The sequence below is a fragment of the Labeo rohita genome, chromosome 25 (genome assembly GCF_022985175.1).
Source record: "Labeo rohita strain BAU-BD-2019 chromosome 25, IGBB_LRoh.1.0, whole genome shotgun sequence".
In the NCBI taxonomy this organism is placed as follows: Eukaryota; Metazoa; Chordata; class Actinopteri; order Cypriniformes; family Cyprinidae; genus Labeo; species Labeo rohita.
Window position 1 is genome coordinate 10987816 of NC_066893.1, and position 26574 is coordinate 11014389.

Below are 26574 nucleotides of genomic sequence, written 5' to 3' on the forward strand. Positions count from 1 at the left end.
TTGCCAGCACCTTTCTCTTCTTTTTATATTGTTTACTGCGATGAATTACTTGCAATATTATCAACACAATATCAACTTTTTTTTCAAGTATCACCAATATATTGCGGCAGTTTTATCCATATTTTCATCACTTTTTTTCTCCTTTCCACTCACTACATGTAGGTATGTGGGATCTTTAGAGCAACGTGCTTGAAATGGTTGCATTGCCTTACGAATGAGAGAGAGAGTGAATTGCTGGTTCACAAAGAGACAAGGCCGAATCGATCACAACTGAAAGTGAATAAGCCATTGAAAGCGAGACAATAGCGAGTGCTGCATGAAGGCGATGCAGGAGCTGTACTGTTGCTTGGTGCTGATGCCAAAAACAAGTGCTCTGTTGCACTTATTAATGACCATCTCTGGCTAAAGCACTAATAGCGTCCACAACCAGAAACATTTTCACAACTTGGTAAACAACTCCAGCTACAGTATGTGTTTGGGATCTGTTTGTGTTTAGAAATGGATGTGTGCTAGAATGCTAATTCAAAGACTTCATGAGGCATAACTTCAGATGTTCGACAGATTCATGCCATCAAATTAAGGATATCCCGTAGGTTGCTAGAGCTCTGTGGGAATGTTAGAATTTACAGTGGTTATGAAACCGTTGACTGTCGTAGCACATTTAATGTCTGTTACATTTGCCTGAGGGCTGACTATGCATTCGACAGGAAGGGAAATAAACAGAGCTTTTTGCTACACAAGTTCAGTGTCTTTCAGGATCATGTTTAGGGTCTATACATCTTGAATTTGTAAAAAAAATATATATATATATATATAATAGTTTCACTTCTGAAATGACTGTTTATATCCTAAAAACCTAACTGTGTCCTTTAAGAGTGATTTGTGACATAAGTATGCACTTGATATCTTGCATATTTTCATGGTTTAAGTGCAAACTAATCTGACTTTTATTCATCATTTATGCTTTGTACAATATATCAGTCTGACAAATATAATTCTAAACATAAAAGCACATTCAAAAGTTTGGCAACGGTGTGAGATGTTTTTTAAAATTTAAATTAATTGTTTTTTTTTTTTTTTTTTGTTATTAATTTTTTTTCAGAGCAATTTTGTGCCTTTAATGGATAGGACAGTAGAGAGATGACAGAAAAGTGCTGGGCAGAGAGAGGGGAACGGGATCGGCAAAGGACCTCGAGACGGGATTCGAACTCGGGTCGCCACGAGCACAGCTGTGCTATATGTCGGCGCACAAACCACAAGGCTATTGGCACCAACCAAATCAATTGTTTTCTATTTGAATATATTTTAAAATTTAGTTATTCCTGTGATGCAAAGCTGAATTTTCAGCATCATTACTCCAGTCTTCGGTGTCACATGACCCTTCAGAAATCATTCTAATATGCTGTTTTGATGCTACAGAAACATTTCAAATTATCAATGTTAAAAACAGTCATGCTGCTTAAAGGAGAAGTCCACTTCCAGAACAAAAATTTACAGAAAATTTACTCACCCCCTTGTCATCCAAGATGTTCATGTCTTTCTTTCTTCAGTTGAAAATAAATTATGTTTTTTGAGGAAAACAATTCAGCATTTTTCTCCATATAATGGACTGCTATGGTGCCCCGAGTTTGAACAGAGGCAGAGGCACAGCAAGACAAGATGAGCATTTGAGATTAAAAAGTATATACATTTTATTATAAATGTTTATTATTTTTATGAAAATTTCATTTTGCTAGATAGGATCCATCTTCCTCAGCTGGGATCATTTACAGCCGGATTTGGAATCGTTTGTAGAAGTTCAAACTTGGGGCATCATAGCAGTCCATTATATTGAGAAAAAACCTTAAATGTTTTCCTCAAAAAACATAATTTCTTTACGAACGAAGAAAGAAAGACATGAACAAAGTCTCTGGCAAAATGGCCATCTTGGATGTCAATTTATGATGAGTCACAACTATGATTATGACTAAGACAAGTAGCTAATAGTCCTGATTTTTTTAAAGCAGCCTCCTTTCGTGCTCCCTGTGGGTAAATTTGATTGGAAATAACCCCCTCCAAAAAACATCAAAGGCTATGACTAATGTTTTTTTTTTTTGTTTGTTTTTTTCAACCAGACAACATTTTTTTAAGAAACAAAAATGCCGTTTTGAAAAAACAGGTTTTCCTCTAAAACGTTACCACGCATTGCATTTGTTCTGTAGTTCCTGCTGATTTTACATCAGCTTTGGAAGCACATTAAAGGATGGGAAAATAATTGTGTTTTTCCACTCATTACCAAAACATCAATAACAGTGAAAAAAAAAACATTTCTGAATACAAACGAGTAAAAATGAGGATATTTGTACTTACGGAAAGCCATTTTCATGTGCTTCATAAGTGAATTGCAGTTAAAGGACAACATAAATGCCATTTTCTGCTAAATTTTGCAATGGCGTTGACACATGCTCAACAGCACTGCATTGCATACCGTTGCTAAAAGAGGTGCTACAGGGAGCATTATCATGTTATGGTTATTTATTCATGCTAAAGAAAATGAAACACCACTGACAGATCTTCAGTTAACACTTGTTTTTTCTCTTTTCTGTTCTCAGCTGAACAAGCAGCAGTTGCAGGTGGTGAAGGAGCGTTTCCAGGCCTTTCTGAAAGGAGAGACGCAGATCGTCGCAGATGAGGCTTTCTGTAACGCCGTGCGCAGTTACTATGAGGCAAGACTGTGATTTTCGTCTCTATATCAACTTTCAAAGGGTTTGGCTGTTCAGCTGAAGTGACCCTATTGGAATTGCTTAGATTCTTCTTCTTCTCCAATATGAATCGCTCTTTTGAGGGCCTAAATATGCTCGAAAACTCATGAAACTTTGCACACACAGCCGAAGTGGTGAAAATTTACATCTGATATGGGTTTCAGAAGTGGGTGTGGTAAAATGACTTGATAGCGCCACCTCTAAAATTTCAACAAAGTGCCCCTCGAGCTATGTTTCGTGTACATGGACGAAATTTGGTAGAGACATGTAACACCAATACCTACAAAAATTCCTCGGTACGAAGTCCGAAACCCAACAGTCTGTTATTTTGAATTTTCCCAACAAGTTATGTGCTGTTTTTTTGAACTTCTCCTAAAGATTTTTTTTCAGATCAACACCAAATTTGGTCAGTGTAATCTACAGTCCTTTGTAATGTTAACTTGTGAAGATGTTCGTACAAGAACATGTCTGAAACTAATTTTGATGTTTTGCCCTTAAAAAGGAGTTGTTATAATTCAGGCATGCAAAGTCTGATCTGCCTCAAACTTCGCATGTTTGGTAAGAGTCCTGTCCTGAACACAAGCCCATGACCATATTCAGTTATAGCCATTGTGCCACCTGTTGGCAACAGGAAGTGGCATGTTTTAGAGTTTTAGAGATTTAAAGGATTGGTTCACAAAAATGTACAGATAATTTACTCCCCCCTTTGTCATCCAAGAGGTTCATGTCTTTCGTTCTTCAGTCGTAAAGAAATTATGTTTCTTAAGGAAAACATTTCAGGAATTTTTCTCCATATAGTGGACTTATCTAGTGAAACAATCGGTCATTATTCAATCGGTCATATTTTTTAAACAAATTGACAATGTATATTCTTTTTAACCTCAAATGCTTCTCCTGTCTAGCTGTGCGATACGCATGCGTAGTCTTTGTATATTTCGGTTCAATACAGTTGGGTATGTTGAAAAACTCTCATCTAGTTTTCTTCTTCAACTCCAAAATTGTCCTACATTGTTGTTTTACCTTTTTTTTTTGTTTGTTTGTTTGTTTTTTGTTATTGGTAGAGGGCGTTTGATCTTCTCTGCATAATATTCACTTTATAAACACTGGGTCAGTTCTGCAGCGATTTTGAAGTTGGGGAAGAAAACGAGATAAGAGTTTTTCGAAATACCCTAACTGTATTGAACCTGATAAAAAACAGTTCACGCAGACCTAGACAAGATGAGCATTTGAGGTTAAAAGGTATATAAATTGTACTTTTTTTTTTTTTTTTTTTAAATTACCAATCGTTTTGGCCACTCCCACCATAGTTGATTGACATGAGCGTCTTACCTCAGATCAGCTGTAACAGTCTGACCTCCATTGTTTCGATGCTGGAGCAGGGATAAAAATTAGACAGGAATATCTCAGATTGAGCGATTGAGATATGTTGTTGGATGTAATAATGAACATAGTGGTCGTGATTTACTTCCGACGTCTGAGCTGCTGAAGATGCAGTGGATTATGTTTGTTTATGAAGGGAATACGCCTCCCGATCTACATAAATGTGTCTATGTTCGCGCAAATCATTTGTGATCCAGCTTCACCTACAGCAGAAGTGAGTATAAGGTTTTTTTTATGAATCTCTGCAATCACCTTTCCTAATAACGTGCTTGTTAGCAAGTTTAGCGGCTAAATGTGGCTAAAATAAACAGGCTCGTCACTCCACAGAGAGAAGAGAGGGGCGGGGCGATCAGAGCTCGTTAACATTTAAAGCAGCCTTGACCAGAACAGGATGATTTTTGCAGAGCTGATTTTGACAAGGTAAAAAGGGTGTTGTTTTACACAACCATTAAGAATTTTTAACTAAAGTATATTATAGACTTTTCATTAAGACTCTAAAGAATCATATCAACTTGTGGAAAATGGGCATCCGATGAGCCCTTTACAGCATATTGGTCACCGTTTGCAGTTTTCCTAAAGTCACCGGTCGGTGGTGAGCCTGGGTGCAAGGGCCCTTTGAATGCTGCTTGTAGCTTTAATTGTCTTTTGAAGTTTTGATGAACTATTTACATTACTATTTTATTAACTATTTACTATTTACATCATTTTACTCTACATTTAATTCAGTATGTTGCCATTTCTTTGTCAAACGCTCACTTCAGGAACTTTTTTCGGAAGTAGTTCTCCAGGTACTTTTCGCCAACTATTGAATGCTATGAATTCTGACAGACCAGTCTTTTCACATACTGTTTGTGCCTGCTATAGGGGAGTAGGCATATAAGTTAGAAAATGTGTGCAAAATGTGTGGGAAATAAACAGCTACCAGATGCATCTGTATTTACTGCATAGCTGCCTGGCTGTCCTCTTGACAGCTTGAATTTTCAACCCAACCCAAAGATATATCTCTGCCAAAACTCTTGGTCAAATCCAGTGAAGGAAATGCACTTTTAAAGTGCAGTTGTTGGATATATCTGAAGTTTTGTCGATCTCGTCTGAAAGCAAGTGTGACTAAAGGCAGGAATATACAACATAAATTTTGTTTCCAGAACAGATTTTAAGCACTAGGCATTAGGGGTGGGTGACATGACGATCTTTTTTTTTAGTTCACGGTGATAATGTATTTCACAATAGTTATTTTTGTGTTAAATAAGGGTTTTTATGATATCAGCTCAAAATATCAAACATGATCATATTCAGGCTGGATGGAATCAAAATCTGAAGTGCAAGTCCATGTAAAGTCTGTCAATTTCAACTGCATTTTAAATGGTGAGATTGTAAATGGTGCCTGAAAGTAAAACTCTTTAGTGTCTCTTTTCTCTTTACTGTTGAACCGACATACAAAAATCCCGGATCTAAGAAGAGAATTTTTTTTAACCTGCAGGAGAACCGCCTAGAGCTTTGTGCTTTGGTCAGCTGATAAATTATTGAAAATTGATTGGCTGAATTCGTTGTGTGGAGTGGGCTTTTCTATCGATTGCTTTACCCTACCTCCATGCTGTTATTTTCCTTTCACACACTCACTTTTTTGTCTTTATTAATGTCTTTCATGTTCGTTTAATGGTATGAAGAGACATGCAGTGTTTTTAGAGAATAACGAACAGGCACGACAGATGGTCTGCTGAATCAGACCGTATCAATGTACTGTACAGTATAGTCATCAAACAAGCTTTTCGAATCAGTGCTTTTACCTTGTCACATCTTACGTTGTCAGTCACCCTCTTTCTTGCTTTCATCAGTTTCTGTTAATTTCTTTTTCTTTTAGAACAGGACATGCCTATCACGTCCTAATAGGATCATCATATCATATCAGTTGACTCCGCTCTATTAATTGCACTGGATGGGAAGCAGGTCTTTGAAGTTGGGTCTGATAGTCGCTCATGCACATGTAGAGGACTCTAGGATGGCTGATCAAAGTTCCATATTGTCATTCACTGGCCATCGTGCACATATCAAAGCATCTCTTCTGCTTCTGTGGGGTTTTTTTGTGGTGTACGCCAAAGTGTGCCACCAGGGAATTGCGGACACTGTAGGAGTTTTGATTGTGGGTCTACAGTGTTGTCTTTCAATGTTTAGAAGATGAAGAACAGCAAGAAATGACTGATAGGGGTTGCACTAGTAGTCAACTGCTTGGTTAGTTTATTACTAGTTTCATTGCATTTTTGTTTTGTCACATTGCGTCATTTTCAGTGCAGAGGGTAAAAATGGGTATTCATGCAACCTGTATGGAGTGCATAAGTGTCCGACCACATTTTCAGCAGTCTTGATTCCAGGAGTATTTTTTTCCATAGGAGTTAAAAAAAAAGTAATTATTAATGAGTTACAAGCTGTGAACCAAACCAACCAGCTACGAGGTGAATCACAACATTGCAAACATTGATATGAAGCAAAAAAAATATTTAAAAATTAGAGTCAAAAGTAGAGACTTTGGACTATTGTCTATCACGGTTACATGCTCACTTGATGTTGCTGTGCTTTGTGGTCATGAAAACAAAAGAATTCATACAAACTAGCAATTCTGACTTTTTTCGCATTTGCAAGTTTGTATCTTGCAATTCGGACTTTTTTCTCACAATTGTTTACATCGCGCAATTCTGTCTTTTAATCCTCAGAATTAATTGCGAGAAATAAAGAGTTTATATCTCACAATTCTTATTTTTTTCCTCGCAATTCTGACTTTCTCATAATTTCGAGTTTACATCTCAGAATTCTCTTTTTTTATCGCAATTCTGACTTTTTTCTCACAGTTGCGAGTTTAAATTTCAGAATTCTTACTTTTTTCTTGCATTTCTTAGTTTGATAATCTTTGAGAGTTTATATCTCTTGTGTCTCACAATTCTTACTTTTTTCTTGCAATTCTTACTTTTGATAATTTTTTGAGTTTATATCTCGTAATTATTTTTTCTCGCATTTGTGAGTTTATATTTCGCAATTCATACTTTTTCTTACAATTGAGAGTCTATATCTCACAATTCTTACTTTTGTCTTGAAATTCGGACTTTCTCGCAATAGCGAATTTATATCAGAATTCATACTTTTTTTTGCAATTCTGACTTTTTTCTTGCAATTGCGAGTTTATATCTCAGAATTCTTACTTTTTTCTCGCAATTATTTTGATAATTTTTGGAGAGTATATCTCATTCTTTTTTCTCACAATTCGCAGTTTGTATCTCACTATTTTTACTTTTTTCTTGCAATTCTGACTTTCTCGCAAGTGCTAGTTTCGGGAATTCTTACTTTATTCTCATTTTTTGGAGAGTTTATAACTTGTAATTCTTTTTTCTTGCAATTCAGAGTTTGTATCTCACAATTCGTACTTTCGCAATCCATATTTTTGTCTTGCAATTCTGACTTTCTCACAATTGAGAGTTTATATCTCCAGAATTTTTTACTTTTTTTTCGCAATTCTTATTTTGATAATTTTTTGAGTTTATCTCGTAATTCTTTTTTCTCACATTTCACAGTTTGTATCTTACAATTCGTACTTTTTTCTCGCAGTTGCGAGTTTATATCTTGTAATGAGTACTTTTTTTCATGCAATTGCAAGTTTATATCTTGCAGTTCATACTTTTTTTTTTTCCTCCCAGCTGAGAGTCTACGTATATCGAAATTCTTACTTTGTTCTTGAAATTCTTACTTTTGATTATTTTCTGAGAGTTTACATCTCGTAATTTATTTTTCTTGCTATTCAGAGTTTGTATCTCACAATTCTTACTTTTTTCTCACAATTGCAAGTTTATATCTCACAATTCATACATTTTTCTCACAATTGAGAGTATATATCTCGCAATTCTTACTTTTTTTTTCTTGCAATTCTGACTTTCTCGCATTTGCAAGTTTATATCTTGGAATTCTTACTGTTTTCTCACAATTCTTACTTTTTTCTCGCAATTGCGAGTTTATATCTTGCGATTCGAACGTTTTTCTCAGAATTTTGACTTTTCTTGCAATTGTGAGTTTATATTTTACATTTCTTATATTTTTCTTGCAGTTCTGACTTTTTTATATAAACTCGCAATTCTTAAAAAAAAGTCAGTTGTGAGGAAAGAGTCAGAATTGACAGTTCTGACTATTTCTCGCAATTTTGAGTTTATATCATGCAATTCTGAGAAAAGATTAAAAAGTCAATTTTTTATTCAGTGGCGGAAACGGGCATCCATAAGTTTGTCATATTGAAACTGGTGACAAGAATTATGATCTTATTCAAAGCAAAAATAACTATATCATTATATACATTATTAGCATAAAATCACATTACTGATAAAATCATGATATAAAATTTTGGTCACATCGCCCACCCCCAGCAGGGAGATTCTTTTACATGATTATTTAAAGTGTTTCATGAGACTAAAGTGTTCTTTTGATGCATCTTTTGTTTCTTTTGATCGGTGGAGAATTCTCTGCAGAATCGTGGGTAATATAGTTTGTCACCAGGAATTCTGCTGTTAAACATGAATTAAAAAAAAAAAAAAAGATAAAATAAATCAGGCTGATTGCTTCAGCAAATGTATATACCATCGATTAACAACCTCGTAACTCACAGTAGGTTTTTTGTTTAAGGTTAATAAGTTATTGTTAAAAATCAATTGCCTATTGAGAATTTTTTTTTTTCCCTCATGGAAACTGACTGTTAAAGTCTACTGTATGAGGAACTCATTACATCTAACTTCCTGAAAACGGTTTTATACTTTCAAGCAGTGCACTTGTAGATACAGAAACTTTAGAAAAAAGTATTGAATCTAAATTATTTGTGCTTCTTATGATGCAGAAACCCAAAGCCACTTATTACTCCATGTGTGTCATTTGATTCATGTTCTTGTTGTTTATTGATTCATATTCTCGTTCCGTATTTACAATTGTGACATCCAGGATGTAGGCGGCTACATAAATTAAAGATTAATCTTGAATTAATTAACATTTTACCAGTGCTTGTCACATACATTTCACACCTAGAGAGAAATGGTTTTTATGGTTTTGAAACACAGTCATGCTGAATAACTTTAAGAGTGCTTAAATCATCAGCAGTATGAAGCCAAACCATTAAATATAGACCATCTAAACATCTTTTTCCACTTCTCACCTTTTAGGTCAAACAGTGTTTTGCTTTTTCCATCTTTCACTTGAACTTTTGGAAACGTTCACCCATTCTATTCAGTCTCTGAGGTTCAGCTCAGCTTCATTAGGCTCCAGAGATCTTCATTATTAGTCTGTCAAAGTTGAACATTTCAGATCGCTTAAGTGCTGTTCTCACTGATTGGATATAAATGTATTTTTCCTGTAGTGTGAGAAATGGGAACGAGGCATGTTTTAAAGCTGTCTGGGAGGGAAAGGGTTCAATTTACCTGTCCAATTTTCATTGTGTATCCATCATCTTGGCAGTTATTTTTCTCCGCTGTATCTGCTTTCATAATATTTAATAACAGGCCATGTAAATAATAGGGTTGAAGAGACCAAGCTATACCATGACTCTGTGGAAAAAGAGATATTAAGTATTAACACATTAGATGCACTTTACTGGACTTTAAAATCTCAACAGCTGCCATTATAAACGAGCCAGGACATTTTTTTTTTTAATAGAACTCGAATGTGTTAATCTGAAATAAGAAAGTCAAATACACCTAGGGTGGCTTTATTTACATTTTCATTCTGGGTATTAGCTATTTTGGTTCAGGTGTAAACGATAGCATATTAACATTTTCAGTTTAGCAGATTGTCAATATTTAATCAGCATGTAATAACCATATAAGCAAATGCATAATGTTATCATTTGTTTAGCTACTATAAGATTATTTCTTCCTGCTTTCATCACATTTTCTCCTGTGTTTAATATTTTAATAGTCAATATTTCAGTATGAGTGGACCGGGCTCAAATTAAAGCATTTAGTTATTCTTTAACTCTGAAACGCTTTTGTGAACTTCACTGAAGCAACAGAATACAGCACTCATTCACAGTCAATTAGCGTAACCCCTAACTATTGCCAAGCAGGACTGAGGTCAACTCTGAAGATCTCATACCTCACGCACACACATTACAGCGTTTTATGAGGACAGGCCAGGTTACCAAGCAACCTGTTCTATTTTAGAACTCTCACATGTGTTTAAATATGAGAGTGATTCCCTTTGATAATCATTATGTGTGTGAATGGAAAACTGGAGTCACTTTGGTTTTATTGGTGCGAAGTGAGATTTTCCTCGATTGTGAAGGGTCACGTGCTTTGTGACCAGTAATATAACATGCTCAAAAAAGGATGTGCGCTTGTTCTTAAGAGTGATGATAACGCTGCTTCTGACAAAAAATAGCTCTTATCTTCACGGTGTAGTCATAACTCTCATTAGCGCGTCAGTCAAGCAGGAGCCTCCTGCCACCGCTTTCATTGATTATGACAGAATGTGCTGTGAATTAAAGATGTAGGATTAGTTCCTGCAGATCCCCTCCCCTCCTCTTCGCTGAGATATTTTTAGTGGGTTTGCAGGATGTGGAAGCATCCCACCGATGCTGAAAGTGCCAAAACCAAAAGGAACGACAGGCCTGAGGTGGTTTAGAGATTTTGGTGGAGAGATTACACGGTGCTCAGTGGTCGTAATAGAGGTCAGTAGCTTTTAAAGACAGCATGGAATCAATTAAACGTAGAATTTGTTTGTTTGTTTGCTTGTTTGTTTGTTTTAAACCAATGGTGAGCAAGATCAGTCTACCTAATTATCATACGAGAGACAGAAATGTAAGAATAAATACAATAAATAAAGAATTTAAAAAATAATAAAAAATAATCTTAAAAATCAAGCAACAGCAAATGTTGAAAAATAAATGTGAAATTTATTGTGAAATTTAGAAATACAATGTGAAAATAAATAGATAAATATAAAAATAAATGAACACACAAAATAAGTATTTTTTTAATTAAAGGATACAAAAAGAAATAATGTTAAAATGGAAAATGTAATTTAAAATTTGTTGTTGTTGTTGTTGTTGTTGTTGTTTTCCCAATCATTTCTTTTATTTTTTTTCCTATTATTACATCAATTTATGTATTTATGTACTTTTATACTGTTAACAAAAAAATGGACTGATAACTAAAATGTTTTGCACACATTTATTTGTTTATTTATTATTAATAACCGATAAACCAACTGTAAGCGATACCGGTGTGCCTAATTATCATATAAGAAATGTAAAAATAGATACAAAAATGAATAAAAAACAAATGTTGAAATAAATAAATGAGGCAGTATTTACATACAGATATACAATATGGGAATTGATAAATATGAAATTAAATGAACAAACAAATTACTTATTAAAAATGAAATTATACAAAAATAAAGTTCAAATATATAAAAATAATGTAAAAAACAAAAATACATTTAGGACTAAATTTAATTTAAAATTTGTTGTTTTTGTTTTATTTTGTTCAGTTTTACCCAATCATTTATTTCCGTATTAATTTCCTGTTATTACATGAAATTATGTATTTATTTACCTTTATACTAAGATCAAAAATTGGAATGATGATTAAATTATTTTCAAAAGATGATAATGTAAGAATGAATGCATAAATTAAAAAAATAAATTACTTAATAAAAAAAAACACATTAAAATAAGTGTCGCAATATTTACACAGCAATATACAATGTGGGAATAATTAAATAAATATAAAAGTAAATGAATGCACAAATTATTAAAAAATGAGAGGATACAAAAATAACGGTAAAATAATAAAAAAAAAAAAAAAGTAATGTTAAAAAACAATAAAGAAAAAAGTAATATAAATTTAGGACTTAATTTAAAATTCATTGTTTTTGTTTAGTTTTTCCCAATCATTTATTTCTTGATTTTTGTTCTTTATTACATTAATTTATGTATTTATTCACTTACATAATATGATCAAAAATTAGACAGATAACTAAAATGTTTTGCACACATTTGTTTTTTCTGTTTGTTTATTTATTCATTATTTATTTATTTTAAACCAATAAACCTATGGTAAGCAAGACCAGTCTACCCAATTATCATATGAGAAACAGAAATATAATTGATTAATTAATTTTTGCATAAGGATATACAATGTGAGAATAAATATAAAAATAAATTAACACAAATTATAAAAACGAACGAAAGAATAAAAATAAATGTAAACTCAAAATTAATGTTAAGTAATAAAGTAAAAAAGTACCACAAAAGTAAATTTGGGGCTAAATTTAGTTGTTGTTGTATTTTTTTTTTTTTATTATTAAACAAATTGATGTATTTATTTACTTACATACTAAGATAAAAAAAATTGGACTGATATCTAAAATGCTTTGTACATGTTATTTTTTTCTTTTGTATATTTATTAATTAATTTTTCAGTGTTGTCTTGGAATTCAAGTCTGCAAATACGTGGAATATTCTGCTGTTTCTTATTTATTTAGTTTATTTTTTATTTATACATTCTTTTTTATTTTCCAGCTGTCCAACATATTTCCTCCAGCCTGTTTATTATTTCCCCCAAATCTTCCATCTCCCTTAACAACCTGCATTTGCAGATGCTGCCTGTTGTTTGTGTTTGATAAGAAACTGATAAGAAGCTGTTTAGTGCTTGCTTTTTCCAAGTTAAGCCGCTCTGTACAGGCACTAAGCTCAGAAACGCAGTGATTCAGAACGCACTTCCTTTTATTACACTCTGAGGACCTGTCAAATCATCTTCAATTATAATAATAGAGCTATTGTGTGTGAACAGAAGAGCTGCCATTTTCCTCCTCTGTCCTCAGCCTTTGCCATTTATTGACTGTGGCAGCTTTTCATTGTGCACGACATCAATATGTCACCATAGACTTATTTTGATCAATAATGACATCAACCTTCCCATTACTGCCTAATACAATTTTAAAATCATGATTTGGGTGGTAGGAAGCCTGGTTGTTAAAGTTCAGGGTCGGTCATGTAAGGTATTACTATTACTATTAATTAAATTTGTTTTGAAGATTCAAACAAACACATAAACCTAATCTAAGCTTGTATTTTAGGGCATATGTCATCGCTGCTCCATTGGTGCGTCTGACGTATATGATGCATCAAATCATACGGCTTGTTGAAGAAATGTGTGCTATTACTTACCACCTTTGAGGAAAGGTGTCCTATTACTTTTCTTTTGATAATACACAACTCTGTTTTTACTGTCTGACTGATAAATGACAAGTAGCCAAGTTTTATTGACTTGGATGCTTGTTGGAAATAACGTTCGCTGGGGGAAATTTGTTCAAAAGAGAGTTTTTGTGTCATTCATGTCAATGATTTCGATAACGTGCTCTTCTCAGAAATTATTTGGGCGATAAGAGCCCTTGTGACTTGATGGAATCAGTTTCAAATAACGAAAAATAATGTTGAAGTAATCTTCAATTTGCAAACACAGTTCAGACCAAATGGATTTAGAGATTCAAACAGCTCTCTCGGCTCTATGAAGAGCCTCTAAACCATGATTAGTCTGGATATATCTAGTCTGAACCGCTCGCACCAGCTGAGTAACAGGCTAATATTCAGACCATTGACTAAACTAGATTTTATTCTGGCACACTTAGACAGGAAGAGCCGTCTGACTGATGTGGTCAGTCGTGGCTTGTTTTGATTTGACTTATTTAATAGGATAGTTCATCCAAAAATAAAAATTCTGTAATTAATTACTCACACTTGTGTCGTTTCAAACCCGTAAGACTTTTGTTCATCTTCAGAACACAAATTAAGATATTTTTGATGAAATCTGAGAGGTTTCTTGACCCTGCATAGACGGCAATGCAACTAGGCCCAGAAAGGTAGTAAGGATATTGTTAAAATAATGACTTTATTCAACCATGTCTTTGTCGTGGTACTCTCATGAATGCATGTCGAAGATTGACATGGAAAAGAAGAAATTGTTGAATAAAATTGTTTCTTTGAGCATAAAAAGTATCCTCATAACATTACGGTTGAGCCACTGATGTCACATTATTATTTTAACAATGTGTTTACTACCTTTCTGGGCCTTGAACGTGTCAGTTGCATTGCTGTCTATGCAGGGTCAGAAAGCTCTCGGATTTCATAAAAAATATCTTAGTTTGTGTTCTTAAGATGAACGAAGGTCTTACGTGTTTGCATGCAAGTGTGTAATTAATGACTTTCATTCAGAATTTTACATTCAGAAACCTTTAAAGGTAGTTCACTGTTGAAACTTGTTGCCGCTATGAAATAATACAAAAAAAATGTATTTCACAATTCACAGTTTTCCTCACAATTCTAAACTCAAAATTGCAAAACGCTGCTTGAGCTTGCAGTTCTGAGGAAATATGTCAGAATTGTGAAAAAGTTTTTGTTATTGTTAGTTTATATCTCAATATTCTGACTTTTCTTCTCAGAGTATGTGTGTGTGTGTGTATATATATATATATATATATATATATATATATATATATATATATATATATATATATATAAATCCAGCTCACTGAAGACAACTAGGCAGCCAGCAGTTAAATAAGAATAAGAAACTAATTACGAGCAATAGGACAAAAAAAAAACTACAGTTGAAAAATAAATAAGAAATGGTACATACACTATATAAAGTAAAAAAATGTATAAAACAACACTGCATATTCTTCACTGTGTAAATTAAATATGTATGTTACAAAAGTGATTTAGTCAAAAGCAGTGAGAGATTTTCTCTCTTTTGTTGTTTGATTCACGTTAATGACAGAAAGCAGGAATATCGGACTGCTGTCACTTAAAGAGCTGCCCAGATCAAATATACTGTTACATATGTGTTTTCTTTCTCAGCTGTTTGCTTTCACTTAACACTGAAATTACTGTGTTTATAAGGATACTTGCAAAAACAGGCATTTTGATGCATACAAGTGTGTATATTAGCGTTTAATAGGGTTGCCAGCTTTTCACAATAAAACCTGCCCAAAATTCACTTTGCAGGGGCTAAATATTACGGTATTGTGGTTGATTCAACCCATGAACATTAAAAACAACCCGTGGCAACAGTTAAGGTCACAACAAAACCCACCCAATTACTACTCAAAACTAGCCCAAAACTAGCCCAATGACATTTCAAGGGGTCCCGCAGTAAAAATCGTATTCTGGGGGGTAAAATACTCATTTTTTGGCAGGATTTCTCTGGTGCAGTTTGCATTCCAGGGGCTAAATATAACATTATTGGGGTCGCTTCAACGCGTGGACATGAAAACAACCTGCAGAAACAGTTAGGGTTGCCAGGTTTTCACAACAAAACCCGCCCAAATGCTACTCAAAACTAATCTAGTGCCATTTCGAGGGGGTCCCCCAGTGAAAATCTCATTCCAGGGGGTAAAATGCAAGTTTTTTTTTGCCTGGATTTCTGTGTTACAGTTCGCATTCCAGGGGCTAAATATACCGTTATTGGGGTCGCTTCAACCCGTGGACATGAAAACCAACCTGCAGAAACAGTCAGGGATGCCAGATTTTCACAACAAAACCTGCCCAATTGCTACTCAAAACTAGCCCAATGGCGTTTTGAGGGGGTCCTCCAGTAAAAATCACATTCTGATGGGTAAAATACACATTTTTTGCCTGGATTTCTCTGTTCCAGTTCGTATTCCGGGGACTAAATATAACGTTATTGGGGTCGCTTCGACCCATGGACATGAAAACAACCTGCAGAAACAGTCAGGGTTGCCAGGTTTTTACAACAAAACCAGCCAAATGCTACTTAAAACTAACTCAGTTGCATTTCGAGGGGGTCCCCCAGTAAGAATCACATTCCGGGGGTAAAATACACTATTTTTGCCTGGATTTCTCTGTTCCAGTTCGCATTCCGGGGGCTAAATATAATGTTATTGGGGTCGCTGCAACCCGTGGACATGAAAACCAACCTGTGGCAACAGTCAGGGTTGCCAGATTTTCACAACAAAACCCGCCCAATTGCTACTCAAAACTAGCCCAATGGCATTTTGAGGGGGATAATTTATTTTTTGCTGCTGATTGCATTTCAACAGCTTAAAATCACTTGTTTCTAATCCGAAATGTTTAAAAATGTATGCAAACTATATGTTTTACCATTTAACACAGCAACATCACATGACCGTGTAACCGCGATAGAGACGATAGTCCAAAATCTCTACTTTGTGAGCAACCAATCAGATTTGAACTTCCCAGGTTGCAAAAGTACTTTCCAGTTCAGTTTTGTATACAGCAGTTCAGCAGGCAGACTGTGAGACAGGTGGAGGTAAAGAAGGCACACACACCTAACGCATTTCCCCGCATCCTCTGCATGATTGCGCGTTGAGAAAGCCTTTGTGGAATTAGAAGGATATTCGAAAGGTCAGGAGAAACTGGGGGCCAGATACGGATAAAGGGGTGAGAATCAAATCGATTCTGGGGTGCATTACTCACCATATGACCTTTCACTTTAATTTTACCAAGAGTTGTGCAGTTTTGCATAAGTTAAGATGCATGTATTCTTCAGGCGCCACAGCGGTGTTTAATTGGCATTCCTAAATAGTTTGCTTAATTGCGTTTTCTCTAATTTCACTCCTGAAGCAGTGATTTAAATTTAAATTGGACATGGTAATCACGTCAATTAAAAAACTAACCTAAAATCACCATGGCCTTGAAAAATAAATTGTATCAAATAAATTTAAACTTCTTTAAAGAATAAAGGTTCCTTCAGTTCACTGTGCACTTAATTTTTAATGCTTTTGGTTCCATTCAGGCTAACACGTCTACTTCAGAGCCCACCACAAGTTCAACCTTCAGCCTCCCTGTATTGTTATGGAAAAAACAGCCAATCATGCCGAGCAAAAGCTGTATTCGGGTCCCTGCAGGTTAGATCACTTATTTTCTCCGTGCTGTTTATGAAAATGATTTCAGCTGTGCTCGACGAGGGCAGACGGGGCAGGAAATTAGTGTTGAGAGGCTGTAGGATTTGCTGTATTGTAGTGATTAGGTAATGAAGTCAGCCCTCTTGCCGTATAGACGGGCTGTCTGAGTCGCCTAAAGGCCATAACCGGTAGTTATGAGTTGTTATGATAAAATAAGACCCATTATATGGATGGCTGATTGCGTAATGCGGCACAGTGGTCTGTAATTTTGGTGCTTGTGTCGTGCAGAAATCCTGCGCCCCTTGGCCTGAATGTATAATCCACCTCATAAATGCAATCATAATTTAACAGCACTTTAATAAGGATAATGTTGTATAATATTAGTCTGGTTTTAAATTGAATTATGGGTTACACTTTACACTAAGGTGCAATTTTTTAACATTAGATTTAGAACGAAAACTACTAATGAACATTTTGTACTTTATTTTTTTTTAATTCATCTAGATTCGTTTAAAAATGATTACTTAAGGATTAGTGATTGTTAGTTCATGTTAACTACTGCGTTAAAGAGATAGTTCACCCAAAAATGAAAATTACCCCATGATTTACTCACCCTCAAGCCATCCTAGGTGTATATGACTTTCTTTTTTCAGACGAATACAATCGGAGTTATATCTAAAAATGTCCTGGCTCACACACAGAATTATAGAGGCAACAGTAATACTCAAAAGATGAATATTTATTTTTAAGCAAGAACACCCATGGACAAAAATATACAACAAATTGATGATATTTGGTGAATATACAGCATATTTTACAAAATTGCATACCATTAAACGTGTTTAAAAATAAAAAATGTAACATTTAAAAGTAGCATTATAATTTAAGTGTATTCAACCGTTCTCTGTAGTCACTTTTCTCCAGAATAGGGCTAATTCTTGTGCTGGTGATCTAAGAGATCGAAATCTAAGAAAACATATTCTAACATCAACTTAAATTAAATTCAGTAATATAACAAATAAAATCAGTTTATGTTTTGCAAGGCAAAAGGCGTTTCCATCATGTGAAATGAATGACCGCTGCTGATGCATTTAACTGACTGAAATCTCCGCCTTGTATGTTGTGTAATATAATTTACAGCACAGTAAACTCTTTATAAATTAAATAAAATGTATAAAAATTATTTCACTGAAGAAGTGCATGGCACTCTGACTGTAACTCAGCAGCTGGGTTGTTTCGTCGGAGACAGGCTCAACCCAGTGTTAAAAATGTTAAAAATGACCCAGCATCTTAGTTACAGAAAAACTACCCAGCACCTGGGTAAAAAATATTCAAAATAACCCAATACAGTGACCCAAAAAGTTGAACCCAGCATCTGGGTAAAAATATATATATATATTAAAAAAGACCCAGCATCTTATTTACAGAAAACCTACCCAGCAAATGGGTAAAAATTATTACAAACAACCCAATAAAATGACCCAACAAGCTGAACCCAGAATTTGGGTTAAAAAATAACCCAGCAACTTAGTTACAGAACATTTAAAAATGATCCAGCATCGTCGTTACAGAAAAACTACCCAGCACCTGGGTAAAAAAATATTACAAATAACCCAATACAATGACCCAACAGGCTGAACCTAGCATTTGGGTAAAAACAAAACAACAAACGAAAAACATTAAAAATGACCCAGCATCTTAGTTACAGAAAAACTACCCAGCAATGGGTAAAAAAATATTCAAAATAACCCAATACATTGACCCAACAAGTTGAACCCAGCATTTGGGTAAAAAAAAAAAAAAAAAAAAAAAAAAAAAAAAAACCCAGCACCTTAGTTACAGAAACACTACCCAGCGCCTGGATAAAAAAATATTCAAAATAACTCAATACATTGTTCCAACAGGCTGAACCCAGCATTTGGGTGAACAACAACAACAACAAAAAAAACATTTAAAAATGATCCAGCATCTTAGTTACAGAAAAACTACCCAGCACCTGGGTAAAAAATATTACAAATAACCCAATACAATGACCCAACAGGCTGAACCCATCATTTGGGTAAAAACAAACAAACAAACAAAAAACATTTAAAATGACCTAGCATCTTAGTTACAGAAACACTACCCAGTGCCTGGGTAAAAAAATATTCAAATAACCCAATACATTGTTCCAGCAGACTGAACCCAGCATTTGGGTGAACAAAATTTTTTTTTTTAAAAATGACCTAGCTTCTTAGTTACAGAAACACTACCCAGCACCTGGGTAAAAATATTCAAAATAACCCAATACAATGACCCAACAAGCTGAACCAAAAATCTGGGTTAAAAAATAACCCAGCATTAAAAATTACCTAGCATCTTGGTTACAGAAAACTTACCCAGCAGATGGGTAAACAGTATTACAAATAAGCCAATAAAATGACCCAACAAGCTGAACCCTGAATTTGGGTTAAAAAATAACCCAGCAGTAAAAAATGAACCAGCATCTTAGTTACAGAAAAACTACCCAGCACCTGGGTACAAAAATATTACAAATAACCTAATAAAATGACCCAACAGGCTGAACACAGCATTTGGATAAAAACAAACAAACAAACAAAAAACATTAAAAATGACCTAGCATCTTTAGTTATAGAAAAACTACCCAGCGCTTGGGTAAAAATATTCAAAATAAGCCAATAAAATAACCCAGCAAGCTGAACCCTGAATTTGGGTTAAAAATAACCCAGCATTATTTAGAGTGCAGAAAAACTACCTAGCACCTGGGTAAAAAATATTACAAATAACCTAATAAAATGACCCAACAGGCTGAACCCAGCATTTGGGTTAAAAAAATAACCCAGCATTTTTAGAGTGTACAATATCCCCAAAAAGTTCCATAGGCCAATAAAATCATTATGAATGCAGGAAAGAAAAGTGCACAACCCCACCAAAATAAAGCACATCTGTGGATAATTTATCATTGTGTTCAAGTCTTACACCTCACATTTTGACCAGTCCCTCTGCTTCTGACTTTTTCATTGTTGTCTCACAGGGTGTCGTGAGGAATCTTTGCTTTTAAACACATTCCTAACACAAACGCACAAGACAATAGACAAGAGTCCCAATATGTTTGTTTTGCTACAAGTCGTTTGCCCTTTAGCCAGGACAGAATCATTTCTCCACACATTCAGCCTGAGGTTGTCGTGATCTGCTATTTTTTTTGTTCCTTCCCCACCCCTTCCACATTCTCTCTCTCCCTCTCTCTCAGTCTCACGTTTGTTTCTTACTCTTTTCCCATGTGTTTACCACCCTGTGGTTCTCAATTGGATTACTGTTTGACAGCATTGCAAACAGAATAGCTGCAGGCGCCGACTTTGAAGGCTGTCAGAGCCATAAGCATAGGTTCTTGGCCCTCTTTCTTTTTCTCAATCCCATTCCACATTTTCTTCTGACGCTCATTTGCACCACTGCTAAGCTTTTTCCTTTTAAATCTAATGAACAGCTCCCTACTTTTTCTGTCTTTCTCTTTTTGGCTCTAGTTTCATACATTACCTCATCAGTTTCTTTGCATTCAGTGTGACAGAAAAGATGCACCAAACAAACTCAATATACTGTAGGTCTGATTAGTTTTATGGGGTTTGACTAGAGAATATCCAATTATAGTTGGTTGTATGGCTGGACATGATCCTGTACTGCTCATTACCTCAGTCCCTCATATTTGGTCTCTGCTTTCTCTCCTTGAAACTTTCCAGAGTGGTTTTGTCTTGCCAAACTGACTGTGATTAGTTCCTATCCATTGCCAGTGGAAACTTGCACCATACGTCTTCGAAAACGGCGTCAACGGTACACAAAATATCTCTTCCTCAGGTTTGAGGTGATTCCCCATCAGATATTTTTTTTTTCTCAGAGGCTGGAAAAGAAGCACAGATTCTTTTCAGATGCGAGTATTCGGACTGCCAGGAGCAAGTCCGAGGGCAGAGCTCGAGTTCACGGGAACCCGATAAGAGGAAACGCTTGAGCGAATTTGAACACAATAGAGATATAAATGGAGCAGGTTTGTCGCCAGTGGGAGATGTGATTCAACATTCATATTCATATAAATACACATTTTGCTTGTTGTTCAAGAGATCAAACAAAAGAGCTCGAATGAGCGGCTCATGATAAGCAGTTTCCCAGTCATTTTCTCAGGCTCTTGAGCAATGAGCCGTCCTATAGTTGTTGATTGAGTCACTCCATCTAGATTTCGACAAAGAGAGTGAGAAAGCAGGGAAGAAAGAAGATTTAACTGTTTTTAATGTTTCACGCCGCCCAGTGCAAATAACAGCTATATTTTATTCATGAGGAAGCGTATAATACGGTCTGCCGCACTGTGTCTTTTCCAGACCTTGTGAGACAGCTTTATAAGCAATCTTTAACTTTTGACCATTAGAGGCTCTGGTATATGAGTAGTGAATCGCAGCCCCCGGGCTTAGTTTGGATTTAAAGGGTATTTGTTTAAATTCGATACCAAACAAACCATTTCACCTTGCTGTGCACTTTATACATTTGTATTTTGGGATGGGAGTGTGTTGCATTAGTCATCCATATGCTGTGGTAAAAATCAAGATGGTTTCATAAGCTCATTTTTAAAGTCTAGTGGGCTGCCTTGCTGTATACTGCATCCATAGTTGAAGGAACTCATAAATGGTTGATTTGGAGCATTCTGTGTAAGCAGCAAATATTGTGATAAACACAAATAGCACATAAATATCCAGCAAGGGTCCATCTTTTCACACTGAGGACAACTGAGGGACTCATATGCAACTATTACAGAAGGTTCAAATGTATTTAAGAGCCAGATGCATTAAGAGCCAGAGGGTGAAAACTTTTGAACAGAATGAAGATGTGTACATTTTTCCTATTTTGCCTAAATATCTCAAAATCATACAGTCCTTGTTGGAAATGGTTCAAATACACAAAAATGCTGAAAAACCAAAGAATTTGTGGGACCTGAAGGATTTTTCAGAAATATAGCAGGCAGTTTAAGGAGTTAGGACAAACGAGGGACTCATGAAAAACTTTGACTAAACAAAAAAACGTAAAATTTAGACCTCAACTGTAAATAAATAAATGCAAAAATTATTATAAAAGTGATTATAAAAATCTGTTTTTAAAAATGTATTTTCTATTCCTAGTCAAATATTGTTTGTTACTTAATATACTATTGTTTAAAAATGTTAAAAGATGGATTAAACGATTAAACAATTTTAAATATGGTTATGTATTCGAAAAGCGATTATCTTTTATTTTCATTCCTTCATAGACATGCTGCTTTGCTTAAGACAATGTTTTAATCACTTTCTTAAATTGTAATTTTATTATATATTTTTTTTTTATTTAAATTAATTAAATTGTTATATTTATTTTAATATTTTATATAATATTTAATATTTAATTAAAATATAATTATATATATATACAGTTTAGTATCTTTATATTACATATATGTAACGGGACTATAGAGGACCAAACCTGTAGAAATTAAAAATAAATAAATGATAAATAAATAAATAAATAAATAAATGTAATAACAGAAAAATAAATAAATAAATAAATGGCCTTATTTGTAATGAAATTTACGATATTCAGTGTTGCACACAAAAAAAACAAAAAAAACAAATCTGGAAATAAATACATGTAAGAATAAGTAAATACTAAAAAATATAAACAAGTGCATGAATAAATACACTTAAAAATACATGAATAATTATATTATTGTAAAAAAAATAAATGAAAGAATATTTTTTATAATTTTTAATACTTTTTATTTAATTTATTTCTTTTTTTATTTCTGCAGGTTTAGTCCTCCATACTAAAGGACTTTCAAGTCCCCTTGCTTCGTTATAACAGTGAGAATGATATCCATTAAATTCAGTCATTTAAAAAATCAGCCCTAAGAATGCCCATGATGCTTTCTAGATAGACAACACACTAGTTTTTGGAACAGAGCAATAATGTAAAAATAAACATGGTATTCGAAACAGCTAAAATAAATGTTAATACAACGCCTGTGAAATCACTACTCAAAACTGAAAATGTTTGTCATGGCTAAACCTTTCCTGTTAATTAATCATCACCCTCCAGACTTGCGTCTCTCACACGCTCATAATCTCTCGTCGCCCCCTACGGAGTCAGATACACCAATATAATCTCCCAGTCTTCCTTCATAACCTGCTCCTACTGCTAGCATGGCATCTCGGCCATTATTCCTGAGCTAATCTACGATCTTTCTCAGGACGTTCTCCCTCATTCTTCTGCCAGGATTAATTCCTCATATTAGCTTTAATTACACAAATGGCTCTGTATCTTATTAATCTTCTCACTGCAGACGGAGCACAGCTCTGCACACTGTTGGTTATAAATAATTGAATGAGATTTTAAACCGCCAATTAAGTCAAGCAGCAGGGAGAGAGGAAATCCCTTGGTGGCCGATTCATTAGTAATAATGTTTGACATTTTCACCATCTCAAAATGGAGGCATTGGACACCATTGTGTAGTTGCAACAGTCTGTAAAGGCGTATATTATATAAGCGCTCACAATCTACTGTACACAACACACAGGTGGTACAGGTTGGACAGCTGCTTATGAGGGAGGTAAGGAAATAAAACTCTCCGAAACGCTGTGTATGCCGTCTGGATTTCTTGCATTTAAAGTGCTCAAGGTCCTTTTTGGGTTTCGCCTGTCAGGCTACGTCTTCATTAATCCGGATACATTTGAAAATAGAATTTTTGTTTCAAAACACTCTCCATCCACGTTAGCTTTTTCCAAAAGTTTCTCATCTACACTAAAATGTCGGAAAACGTTATTTCGCCTCATACTGGACGCATCCAGGTCGCACTCACTCACCATTATATGTTTGATCTAAAATGCAGCAATAGTGAGTAAATTCTCTGTCCGTTTGCAGGACTGTAATATGAAAAGTGTATAAAGTAAGATATATATTTAGCAACTGTGTGAAAGTGAATAGCACATAACAGACACAATACTGGTATAAACATTGATATCTACTAGTACAATATGCGTCACATGACTAAACACGCGTTATTAGCCTCTGTTTTCAATTTCACTGCATTATCAAATTTATCCACCTTGGAAAGTGTTTTCACAAAACTCTGTTTTTCTTAACAAAAACGGCATCTCATTGTTGACGGAAGGCCAAAACGGAGAAAAAAAATCTGTTTTTAAACAAAAAATGTATTAGTGTGGACAAGGCCTCAGTCAACATGAATTAAGCATTTATTTTCCCTGCAAAACAGTGAATAGGGAGTTTATTGGGTGTCACTGCAATTTATACTGAAGCTGGGGGACTCGAATGGCTTGAGTTCCTTATTGCTTTAATAAAATAGTTACATTTTAATATTATTAACATGTATTTATTATAAAATTATTATTCAAGTAAAATATCCCAAAATAATAACAGCTGTTTAGACTAAGTGAAAATGGCCTGCGTTGTTGGCAGAGGCTATTTATTCTATTTATACTAACTAGTCAACATTACAGAAGATGCCTGCTAATCAACAGGTGTTAAATCTGCCATGCAAAGTCAAAAGACCGTATCTTCGATTTTGGTCAAAAATTTGTTGTTGATATTTTTGGGACATTCAAGACATCCTTTATCATGTGCAAAAGTATCTTGAAGGAGAAATCCACTTCCAGAACAACAGTTAACAGATAATGTACTCACTCCCTTGTCATCCAAGATGTTCATGTCTTTCTTTCTTTCTTCAGTCGTAAAGAAATTGTGTTTTTTGAGGAAAACATTTTAGGATTTTTCTCCATATAATGGACTGATATGGTGCCCTGAACTTCCAAAATGCAGTTTAAATGCGGCTTCAAACGATCCCAGATGTGGTTGTAAATGATCCCAGCCGAGGAAGAAGGGTTTTATCTGGCGAAACGATCGGTTATTTTCATTTTAAAAAATAGAATTTAAATACTTTTTAATGTCAAATGCTCGTCTTGTCTTGCTCTCTCTGAACTCTGTGTATTCTAGTTCAAGACAGTTAGGGCATGTCGAAAATCTCTGATCGTATTTTCTCCCTCAACTTCAAAAATAATTTCAAAATCATCCTACATCACTGCAGAAGTACCGACCCAGTGTTTGCAAAGTGAACATGCAAAGAAGATCGAACACCCTTAATAAAAGGTAAAACAGCGATATAGGACAATTTTGAAGTTGAGGGAGAACATGAGATGGGAGTTTTTCGACATACACTAACTGTCATGAACCGGAAAAAAAGAGTCCAGGCAGAGTAAGAAAAGATGAGCGTTTGACATTAAAAAGTATAAAAAATTGTATTATTTTATGAAAATAACCGATTGTTTCGCTAGATAAGACCCTTCTTTCTCAGCTGGGATCGTTTACAACCGCATTTGGGATCATTTGAAGCCGCAATTAAACTGCATTTTGGAAGTTCAAACTCAGGCACCATATCAGTCCATTATATGAAGATAATGTATTACAGATAATGTACTCACCCCCTTGTCATCCAAGATTTTCATGTCTTTCTTTCTTTAGTCGTAAAGAAATTGGTTTTGAGGAAAACATTTCAGCATTTTTCTCCATATAGTGGACTTCTATGGTGCCCCGAGTTTAAATGCAGCTTCAAATGATCCCAAATGCGGTTGTAAACGATCCCAGCCGAGGAAGAAGAGTCTTATCTAGTCTTATATATGAAATGATCAGTTATTTTCAAAAAGAAAATACGATTTATATACTTTTTAATGTCAAACGCTCATCTTGTCTTACTCTGCCTGGACTCTGCCTGTTTTTTCCAGTTCATGACAGGGTATGTCGAAACACTCATGTTCATGTTCTCCCTCAACTTCAAAATCGCCCTAAATCGCTGTTTTACCTTTTTTGTTAAGGCTGTTTGATCTTCTTTGCATGTTCACTTTGCAAAGACTGGGTCGGTACTTCTGCAGAGATGCAGGATGATTTTGAAATGATTTTTGAAGTTGAGGGAGAAAATACGATCAGAGTTTTTTGACATACCCAAACTGTCTTGAGCCAGAATACACAGAGTTCAACGAGAGCAAGACAAGAGGAACGTTTGAGATTAAACAGTATTTAAATTGTATTTTTAAAATAAAAATAACCGATCGTTTCGCTAGATCAGATCGTTCTTCCTCGGCTGGTATTGTTTACAACCGCATTTGAGATTGTTTGAAGCCGCATTTAAACTTTTGGAAGTTCGAACTCGGGGCACCATAGACGTCCACTATATGGAGAAAAATGCTGAAATGTTTTCCTCAAAAAACATTTATTTACAACTGAAGAAAGAAAGACATGAACATCTTGGATGACAAGGGGGTGAGCAAATTATCAGGAAATTATAATTCAGAAGTGAAATAATCCTGTAACACATAACTGGATTCTTATCACAGTGGTTTTATAACATACAGTATGGCCCAGAGAGTTTAGCATAAAAAAACTGAAGTACATCTGTATCTAGCTGCATCAGAACAATTATCCTGAATTCAGTTTTTGACCGCTTCAGAGCAAATGAGCAGGCCCGTGTCCT

The 26574-nt window shown here is 34.8% G+C and overlaps 1 protein-coding gene across 8 annotated transcripts in view; it reads left to right on the forward strand.

Moving 5' to 3' along the window:
- Nucleotides 1-26574, forward strand: part of cadps2 (Ca++-dependent secretion activator 2) — a 197579-nt gene that overhangs the window by 27081 nt on the left and 143924 nt on the right. For all 8 annotated transcript variants that reach the window (XM_051100201.1, XM_051100202.1, XM_051100197.1 and 5 more), the window contains exon 2: nucleotides 2592-2705. In XM_051100201.1, the coding sequence (XP_050956158.1) occupies nucleotides 2592-2705 (114 nt within the window). The remainder of the gene's footprint in view (nucleotides 1-2591; nucleotides 2706-26574) is intronic.